The sequence below is a fragment of the Crotalus tigris genome, unplaced genomic scaffold (assembly GCF_016545835.1).
Source record: "Crotalus tigris isolate CLP2741 ecotype Arizona unplaced genomic scaffold, ASM1654583v1 scf7180000024317.942107, whole genome shotgun sequence".
NCBI lineage: Eukaryota > Metazoa > Chordata > Lepidosauria > Squamata > Viperidae > Crotalus > Crotalus tigris.
In genome coordinates this window covers 64,871-75,767 of record NW_024100489.1, presented here as the reverse complement: position 1 = coordinate 75,767, position 10,897 = coordinate 64,871, and the positions used below count along the sequence as shown (strand labels likewise).

Here is a 10,897-nt window from a genome sequence, read left to right as displayed (position 1 = left end):
TCTCTTCCATTTTATCGTCAATCCTTTCAATATGTAGGGCAAGACCAGAAAACGCAAATAGTATGTCTTTTCTGACTTGCTTGTTCTTATTCTTCAATAATTCTTCTGTAATAGCCCTCTCTGCAATTATAAGATCTTTTACCTCCTCTTTAATATCCAAAGCAGTCATTTTTAAAGCCTCTTGTAAGTCTTTGAGAGAGATTGCAGGAGGAGGAGAGGGTTGGGGTGATTTGGGTTTAAGCTGAGAAGCAGGCTGAGCCATTGGGGAAGAGATGGAAGCTTTAGGGATAGAGACCAAACGTTTTGAAGCCATTCTATTAAGTTCAAAGGAGCAAAATTCTTGCCTCTATAATATGACAGTTCTTTAAATAATAAAAAAAGGGAAAGAAGGAGGAAGAAAAAAAAGAAAGAAAGAGGAACAAAATTCTTGCCTCTATATTTAAAATGTGAACTTTTAACTTTGTTACAAAGTCAAACAAGAAAGACAGTCGCCATTTTGCCTTTCACTTTCCCTTTCTTCAAAAGGTAAAGTTTACTTTCTTCAAAAGGGAAAGTAAACAGAAAAAAAGGGGGGGAAGATGCTTGCAGGAGTTAAAGTCACAATAAATCTTAAATCCACTTTCTCCTGGTCTGCTCCGTCTGCATTTGAATACTCACAAGCCTCCCAAAAAAGCAGATGTGGGAGAGGCCGCCTTGCTTCATCCCAGAACTTCGGGACAAAGACGTCCTGGAGTGCAGAGTTGGCTCAGGCTCCGAGGGAGCTCTACCCTCCAATCCCTGAAATTATGGGGATCCCAGGGGAGCTCTTACCTCTACCTGGGCAGCTCTTCTTTTCCCTTTCTCCCAGGGAAGAGATTCAAGCCGCAGGACAGCTGATTGTAAAAGTCTTGTGGCTTTTACACAACCCAGGAACAGGCTGCTTTGTGAAAAGCAGCCATTGTAGCTGCTTGATCCACAGGAAGTCAAAAAGGATTTTTTCTTAATAAAGGGAATTCAGAGATTTTAAAAAATTTAAGAATTTACAAGCGTTTTTGTTGGAATTATCAGACTATTTTCTACGAGATGCTTTGCTGTTAACCCTTTACTCCCTGACTTGAAAGTTTATTCCTTTCCTCCCTGTCCACAAGTGCTTTGTATTTAATCCTTTCCCCCCTGCTTTCTTGCCCTTTGGTTGCCTGGACATTGTTGGGATTTTCAGGTACAATGTGCTGATGTGGGCACTCTACTTAGCTCGTTCACCACCTTGCTCTCAGCTGGTGCTGGTCTGCCATGCTGCTCTCAGCTGCTGCTGTGGGCGCTGCTATTCAGTTGGTCCTCTGCATTGCTCTCAGCCACTGCTATTCCACTTCATTGCTCTCAGTGCTGCTGGTCTGCCACACTGCTCTCAGATGCTGCTATGGGCACCGCTGCTCAGATAATCCTCTGTGCTGCTCTCAGTTACTGCTAATCCACTGCACTGCCCTTAGTTGGTCCTCAGGATGCTTTACTCCTCTGCCACATAGTTCTGCACCACTGCTGCTCAATGTCTGCCATGCTGCTCACAGTTGCTGGTTTTCTGCCACCTAGCTTCATTTCACCACTGCTCGTTTGCACCATACTGGCTCCATTCAGATGTCAGACTGGGTGACTGAGCTGCTTCTTCATTTCTCAGCTTAGCTATCTCTCCTTTTCTCAGATGGGTTGCCATGCCACCTCTTGGTTGGGACACTGGGCTGCCTCTTAGCTGGGCTATCTCTCACCTGTTTGTTCAAGGAGTTCAAGTTCTGTTTTTAATCCCTCCTGAAGCTAATCTTCATCTTGTCCTCTTGATATACTTTGTAATCCACACATATATTCAAAATGACAGTTGAATAAAATTTGCAAAGTAAAACAAAATCTCAGCTTAAAGGGAAAAAATAGTACTTCAGTTGAGAGCACAAAAAAAGAAATGTCAACTTGTTGTTAGTGTAAAAAATATACAAATATCTATACCTATATCTATATATCTATGTATCTATATTTATCTATGATATAAAAAGATAATACAAGGTAGCCCACAAAATCCACAAAAATTTTAAAAGTATTAGAAATTTAAAAATATTGTAAAACATATTGCAGTCTCTGACTATTTGTAACCCACAAAAGAAGCTAGAATGATAATTGCAATTCAGGGTAATAAAAGCAGTACAATATATAACATTGTATACAATACACAGTTTGTACATATATATATCATATTATAATCTATTGCTGTTGACATAAGCCATATAATTCTTTTATAATAGAATTGTGGTTCTGGCTTCTGATGACTTACAGTATTATTATAACTGTCTGAATTTTTTTTCTAATATGGCAATTGAAAAGGCCTTGTTATTCTACACTTTAACTGTTCCATTTCTTGGGCAATATTGGGCAATGATGGGCAATGATTATTTTAGCTGCTACAATTAAATCACACAGAATTTTATTACTGTATTTTTAAATAGGAGATCATAAAATAATTGCCTGTTTTTGATCCTTTGGTGGCTATAAGTCTTTTTTTTTCTGTTTCCGGTTGGGTTGAATCCATGATGTGAAAGATGTCAAATAGTGACATTGCACACTTAGTTTCTTTTTTGGGGGAGAGGGGAGGTGATTATGCATTATCAAGTTAATGTCAACTTTTAGCAGTCACATAGATAGATTTTCTCCATGTCTGCCTGAAGAAATTGATCCCTTCATATCTTCCAATGGTGCATCAATTGCCATTTCTAATTGAGTTCACGTTCCTTGCTCCTGGTCATCCTCTTCTTTGCTTTCCTTCCATATTTCCTAGCTCTAGAGTCTTCTCCAAGAACTAGGCTTTTGCATGAATTTTGTCAGAATCCATTTATATTTCATTTCTATCTATCTCCTCTGATCTAAAACCAAATCTCACCTTCCCCTGAATTCTGCCATACTCCCAAGGGGGTGGGGGGATATGCTTGTGGGGTTATGACTTTCACTTCCTCTATTTGCTACAATGTAACCTTTTGTTTATTGCCGCTGGGTCTACTGGCCATTACAATGTAACAAATTGCCCCCTTTACTATGCATCTCTCTGAATTTTCTTCTCCCTAACTGGGCAGTTAGGAAGGGGGGGGAAGAAGTATAAACATCCAGAACCTGGCTTATTTCTCCGGTCCCAAAAGGAGGTGTGAACAGCTGTGGAACATCATACTACAAACAGAGACGGACTGATGCTATCTTCCCTTTCCCACGATGGACTAACCACCTGGGAATTGGCCGGTCTGAACTGTTCAGAAGAACTGTGGGGTGGAGTTTGCTTAGGGATCAGCTGTTCTATCCCAGCCTATGGCTGTCCTTGTTAAAGGCACAAGGACAAAATCCCTGTTGAGAAAATAGGCTGGAGACTCAAAACAAAACAAACCCCTTTTAATATGGGTAACAAACCTGCCAAATAGTCCAGAAACAAAAGCAGCAAAACACAATCCAAATGGAGGAAATTGTCCACAAGAAACACAATGCAAACAGAAAAGTAGTCACCGGCAATATTAACAGAACATGATCCCATGAAGTACTTTGCAATGGTTGCCTTCAACAACCAGCACCGCCCACACATTCCCTTTTGTAATTCAGTCCTCGAGGCTGAATTACAAGTGCCTTCTCCGGAGTCGTCCCATAGCCTCTCTCTGGTTTACTTTCCTAGCTTGCCTTCTTTTGTGGGTGTCTCTCATTTCCGACAGCTGTAAATCCTCTGAGTCTGACTCATCCTCCCCACACAGCTGCATCTCATCCTGAACATGATTGAAGGGGCCAGGCTCCTCACTGGAATGTGAGTCTTGTAACTCATCAGAGCCTCCCTCCACCTCCTCCTCCTCAGATTCCCCGGACTCAGCTGTTGAGAACACAGGCTGGTACAGAATCACGACATCAGCAAAGGCACCAATCCATCCAAAGATTCCTGCCACTGGATGCGAAATTCAGGGGGGAGCTGCCACACTTGGGGTTCTTCCTAACCCAAGTCCTCAGCTACATGGAAGAATACGGATGGGACATCCCCAGTGATAAAGCCCATATCCGTATTGTGCAATCTGCTCTGGATGGGGTGGCCGCAGACTGGATGGTGAACCTGCATGATTACAATGCCCCAGAGCTCAGCAACTTCAAATGATTCATGTCCTCTCTGAGAAGGCGATTCGAGGAACCCCTGGCTGATCAAAAGGCCCCAAGAGAATCAAGACGGTGAGGCAGGGCAGATGCCCGGTAGCTGAATATACACAAGAATTCCAGGCCATTGCCAACAAGCTGAACTGGGCGGAAGACATCCTCCTTAGCCATTTTAAAGACGGCCTAAACTAGGACCTGTATGATGCTTGCCTGCCTCAAGGGGACCCATGCCAACTCGATTAATGGTACATCCTGGTGGAGAAAGCAGAAATTGACCTACTGAAGAGGCACCACCAGGAAAACCATGGGGCTGCTCGCTTTCTGAGCCAATTCACGAGCCAGAAAAACCACCAGCTACGGCCAAGAAGTCAATGGGCTGTTTCAAATGTGGGAGAAAGGGGCATTATTGTGCCCTGAATGCAATCAGTGAAAGTAACCTATACCCCCTACCCCTCATGAAGGACATGTTATCCCACCTCTCGAAAGGAAGAATTTTCACTAAACTAGATCTAAGGGAAGCATATTACCACATTAGGATTAAGGAAGGGGATGAATGGAAAACTGCATTTAATTGCCCAATGGGGTGCTACCAATTCAAAGCTTTGCCATTTGCACTACAAGGGCCCCCCGCAGTATTTATGCAATTAATCAATGAGGTACTAAGGACCTATTTAATGGGGTCCTGGTTTATCTAGACGACATCCTTATCTTCACCAAATCCAAAGAGGAACATGTCAACCTAGTCAGAGCAGTTTTAAAGAAACTGCGAACTGCCCACCTATATGTCAAATTATCGAAATGTGAATTCCATCAGGAAAGAATAGACTACCTGGGTTATCGCATATCCCCACAGGGCATTGAAATGGACCCCAAGAAGGTCAGGGCAGTACTAGAATGGGCACCACCTCCCACAAGGAAGCAGTTGCAAAGTATCCTGAGTTTCGCAAACTTTTACTGCCAATTCATCCCTTCGTTTGGCCAAATAGCCCTGCCCCTCACGAACTTACTAAAAATGAAGGGAGAATCCTCAGTGAAATCTAGCCAGCCACTAAAATGGACAATGGAATGCCAATGGCATTCGAAAGGTTAAAGAGACTTTTTTCTGCCGAACCCTTACTGAGGCACCCAGACATGGATAAACCTTTTGTAATACAGGCAGACGCAAGCGATGTGGCAGTGAGGGCTGTATTACAAGAAAACAACAAACAAGAAAACAACAAAGGGGTATTGCAACCGTGCATGTATATGTCCAAGAAATTCACCGAAACAGAACAGCACTGGGCCATGTGGGAAAAAGAGGCATATGCTCTGAGATGGTCATTACTTAGTGGTGCCATTTCCTTGAAGGGAATAAAATCCCTTTTCAGGTCTGGATGGACCACAACATCTTTGAAGCCTTAAAAACACCCAGAAAGCTCACTCCCAAGTAAGGCCGCTGGTCCCAGCATTTTCACCAATTCTATTTTATGCTCAAACACTTGCCAGGGGGAAAGAATTTCCTGGCAGATGCACTGTCTCGCATGCCCCAATATAACATGTGTGCACAATCAAGGACGGACTGCCTTGGGTGGGGGAGAAGTTATATATACCAACCACCCAGAGGGTCACTTTCGTGCAGCTATGCCATGACACAAAATCAGCAGGGCATTTTGGATTTGTAAAAACATTACATTTAGACTGCTGCTTTGGCCCTGCTCGGGAGTGGGAGTAGCCCGCAGGAGTTTCTGCGCCGGGAGAGTGGGAGAGAATGGGGAGGGGAAGGGTGGCCTGCTTTGTTCGCGCGGGGCAGCTGCGGGGCAGCAGGCGAGCGGCGGATGGTGGCAGAAGGGCGGGGCTGGAGGCAGCCTGCGGCGATGCACCTGCGTGGCCCTCCTGGCCAATTCTTAAATCGGTGACCAGTCTCGATCGCACCGAGGTGGCATTGAGGGCCTGAGCCAGCGGCACCATGCCCTGCACCTGCGGCAACTGGTGACGCTGGATCCGGCCGCTGGTGGCTATGGTGTACCTGGTGGGGTTGCTGGTGGCCGTACCTCTCTGCGTCTGGGAGCTGCAGAAACTGGAGGTTGGAGTTCATACTAAAGCATGGTTTATTGCTGGTATCTTTTTATTGATGACAATACCAATATCTCTTTGGGGGATATTGCAACATTTAGTTCATTATACTCAACCAGAATTACAGAAACCAATAATAAGAATTCTATGGATGGTGCCAATTTACAGTTTAGACAGTTGGATAGCACTGAAATATCCCAACATTGCAATATATGTGGATACTTGTAGAGAATGCTATGAAGCGTATGTGATCTATAACTTCATGGTATTTCTTTCAAATTATCTTATCAACTGGTATCCAAATCTGGTGTTAATAATAGAAGCCAAAGATCAGCAGCGACATCTGCCACCATTGTGTTGCTGTCCACCATGGGCTATGGGAGAGGTGTTGTTGTTTAGGTGTAAGCTTGGCGTTCTACAGTACACAGTTGTCAGACCATTCACTACTATTACTGCTTTAATCTGTGAATTGATTTGTGTCTATGATGAAGGAAATTTTAGCTTCAAAAATGCCTGGACTTACCTGGTATTTATCAACAATATATCCCAGCTCTTTGCCATGTATTGCCTTGTGTTATTTTATAAAGTACTGCGAGAAGAACTGAACCCAATCCGACCTGTAGGAAAATTTCTCTGTGTGAAAATGGTGGTTTTTGTTTCCTTCTGGCAAGCTGTACTTATTGCAGTATTGGTGAAAGTTGGTGTTATCTCTGAAAAGCACACATGGGAATGGCAGAGTGTTGAAGCTGTAGCAACTGGTCTGCAAGATTTTATCATCTGTGTCGAAATGTTCTTTGCTGCAATTGCTCATCATTATAGTTTTACCTACAAGCCTTATGTGCAAGAAGCTGAAGAAGGATCATGTTTTGATTCATTTCTTGCAATGTGGGATATTTCAGATATCAGAGCAGATGTAACAGAACAAGTTCGCAATGTTGGAAGGACAGTATTTGGTCAGCCAAGGAAAATGTTTTTTGGTGAGGATCATGAACAAAATGAACATACAAGTTTGTTGTCAACATCCAGTCAAGACCCAATTTCTACTGCTACTTCTGTACCATCATCACCTGTGGGTCATTACCAAGGATTTGGACATACTCTGACTCCAACAACGCCTTCTGACCCTATAGCTGCTGATTTGTGTAATTCTGTAGAAGAGAATGAGGATTTTTCTGTTCAGTCAGACAAACGTATAGATAAGATTTAAAACTCTCTTTGCTCAAATATCTTATGGCCTTTCTTAGACATTACTATCTGCTACTCTTATTTTGGAAGTACATTTTCTCCAGTAGGATTAATTATTGAAAAAAAATACTAAAATAAGTCAGGTGGTTGGGCTTTACTTTTAATCTCTCAACTAAAGTGAAAAAATATGCATTTGTCATTTGATGAAGTTACCATGCATAAAGAACAGTTTTAGTGCTATAATATAGTACATAAATATTGAATTTAAGTAGAAACAAAATAATATGGAACACATACTGTATATTGTATACAGTTCAACACAACTCACGGGCACAGAATTTTTACAGTAAATGAGAACATATGTTCATATTTGAGATGGGAAGGGTTTTTAAATAGGATTCAAAATTTTAAATAGGATTCCCCCCCCCAGTCAAATATACCAGAATCTTTACAAAGCTAATATTTAAAGACTACTAGGATGTATCTTAAAATTGTTCTTTTAAAAAAGGCATGATCAGCATATAATAAAGTTAATTTATTTGAGTTGACCTTGAAGATTCAATAATTTAAAACAGTGTTTTCAAGCTTGGCATCTTTAAGATTGTTGATTTCAACTCCCATAATTCAGCATGAAGGGTGGGGAATTATGGGATTTGAAGTCCACACATCTTAAGAGTTTCCAAGCTTGAAAAACATGAATCTGAAATCTTTATTAAGATTGTATTAAGTGTATATTATACACTACTGAATGAGTTTAAAAACATTCTAGTTAGCACTATGAAGTGGAAGATATTTGTCTAGATAGAAACAATTATACAGTTTTAAAATGATTATTTGGGTGAGGAATGTTAAATTCACACAAGCCCAAAATTTAAGGGAAAATTTTTATAAAATGTTTTATAGATGGCACCTTGATCCACAAAAAATGTCTCGTATGTATCCTGACTTGCAGCCTAAATGTGGGAGATGTGGATGTTTGGATGCTACTTATTATCATATCTGGTGGTCATGTAAAAATATAAAAGCTTTTTGGATTAAGATAGGGTGGAATATTCAAAGAATTTTTAGAAGAAGGATAAAATTTACCCCACAATTGTTTTTGTTAGGTATTGTTTCTGATTGTGATAGTAAAGAGACTATATTGATGTTAAATTTAATTAAAGCGGCTAGGTTGTTAGTAGGGCAATGTTGGAAGAAGGAATCTTTGCCTACTTTGCAAGAGTGTTTCTTAAAGTTTCTTATTTGGCGGAAATGGCAAAGATTTCGGCTTTCTTGAAAGATCAATCACAAGAGAAGTACCTCCTGGTATGGAAAAAATGGATAGATTTCATACAATATAAGTTGGATATAAAAAAATATTATTTAGTTTTTGAATAATTTATATTTAAACTTTAAGATATTTCATAGATTTTTTTTAACTTTTTTATTTATTTATTTTATTTGAATTTTTCTTTTCTGTTTCTTTTTTTTCTTTCTTCTTGTACTCTTTTTATATATTGCTGTTAACTATTTTATAAGTTGTTTAATTAATGCACTTAGATTTGCTTATGGTTTATATGTGTTTTAAGAATTTTTAATTTTTTTTTTTTAATTAAGCCTGTATTCAGCTCTGGGAAGGTTGGGGGAGGGTAGGAGAAGGTTGGGAGGGTTTGGGGAAGGGAATTTCTTTTTGTAAAACTTAAAAATTTTCAATAAAAAAAAACCATTACATTTAAGTAAAAGGCAATTTTGGTGGCCATCCATGAAAAAGGACATAGAAAGTTATGTGGACAGCTGCCCAATATGCACAACTGCTAAGAGGTTGCAAATCCCTCAGTCCCTCTGGAAAGAAATATCCATGGATTGTATAGTGGAATTACCAGAAAGCAATGGAAACACTATCATCTGGGTGGTTACGGACCTGTTTTCCAAACAGGTGCACTTTATGCCAAAAGATTCCCACCGCAAAAACCTTAACAAAACTATTTGTGCAGCACATCTACAGACTGCATGGGGTACCCAATACATCATATAATAGTAATAATAATAATAATAATAATAATAATAATAATAATAATAATAATAATAATAAAGTTGGAAGGGACTTTGGAGGTCATCTAGTCCAACTCCCTGCTCAGGCAGGAAACTCTATACCATTTCGGACAAATGGCTGTCCAGTCTCTTCTTAAAAACTTCCAGTGTTGGACTTCTGGTTCTGAATCGCGGCACAGGCGGTCGTGCGAAGAGAGCTGTCTCTTCGCTGGCCGGTTTTTCTCCGCCAGTAGACCCTCAATAGGGTCGAAAAGTCACCCTGGAGGGGTGACTATCATTGAGGAAGCCCCTTGTCTGACTGTGGGAGAGCAGCAGCTTCTTCCACAGTCCGAGCCAGCCCCTTAGGGCCAACGGAGAAAAGATCGGCCAGTAACATGGCTGATCATTTAGCCGCACCAGCCAAAAGTCAGAAGAACAGCTAAGTGTAAAGAACCACCATGGATGATCCGGGTGAGACCTTTCCTTCCCTCTTTCCCTAACTATTTTCCTGTAAAAAACCTCTGAACTATTTCCCTGCTTTAAGAGAGCAGCATTTGTTTATCTAGGAAAAAGAGCTTTGGAAACAAAAGAGCTATCCTTTAATGACTATTTAATTTTTTGGATACCTTGGGGTCCTGAAAATGTTCTTATTATAGAACATTATTACTATTTTACTTATTATGTTGGAGATATTTGTTTTGTTTTCTATTTTCCTAATGAGATAAAATTTTATTAATCTGGAAAAAAGATTTTACAGTCTACTGAGGACATCTTGTAGTGAAAATCGTTACTGCAACTCTATTTCCTTTTGGTGTTTAAAGATGCATTTGACTTTCAAATGATAATAAAAAGGAAAAGATAAAGGATTTGAAACAACAGGGTGGTGAACTTGTTTACTAGAAATTCTGGAGGTGAATATTTGTTGACTTTTAGTAAATGTAGCCTCCACTAAAATGGAGGAGTTTTACCCACAGCTTGATTATGAGCTTATATTGGAAAAAATTCTGGAAGCTACAGAGTACATGAAATCTTGGAGAAATATTAAAGATGATATTTCAGAACCACAAATTGAATCTCAAACCTTAATGGATCAATCTATAGGCCAAGGAACAATAGAGGAGGAACTGATTAGCTCCAAAGAGGCCTGTACGCAACAATAAACACAAGTTAAAGAAATGGAGGAACCAAACCCACAATCCAACTATAAACCTACAGCGGAAAAAATTGTGGAAGCTACTGAGCAAATGAATCTTAGACAATTTTTTGCCTCAAAATCTCACACTGATTTTCAGATCCCAATTAATTATGCCATAAGTAAAAAAACAACAGAAAAGGAATCAATTAATGTAGAAGAGGATATTAAACAGCCCTACGTACAACTCATGGAGAATTCTGATGACCAAAGAATGACTTTAATTGAGATACCTGTAGTCTTAAAAGCAACAGGAACTGACTCCCAGACACGACCTACTGAAAACTGTGATAGTGTGGATAATCAACTATTGTATATTCCGACATATAA

The 10,897-nt window shown here is 40.2% G+C and overlaps 1 protein-coding gene across 1 annotated transcript; it reads left to right on the top strand.

Annotated features, from left to right (window-relative positions):
• The first annotated feature begins 6,132 nt into the window (after positions 1-6,132).
• On the top strand, positions 6,133-7,422 carry LOC120299881 (transmembrane protein 184C-like). Its single transcript, XM_039325159.1, has 2 exons — positions 6,133-6,190; positions 6,322-7,422. The coding sequence occupies exon 2, from the start codon at positions 6,332-6,334 to the stop codon at positions 7,385-7,387; it is 1,056 nt and encodes a 351-aa protein (XP_039181093.1). The 5' UTR covers positions 6,133-6,190; positions 6,322-6,331; the 3' UTR covers positions 7,388-7,422.
• Positions 7,423-10,897: the final 3,475 nt, after the last annotated feature.

Excerpts from the sequence above, each read along its gene's own strand:
- LOC120299881 (XM_039325159.1), top strand. The coding sequence starts at position 6,332 with ATGGTGCCAATTTACAGTTTAGACAGTTGGATAGCACTGAAATATCCC.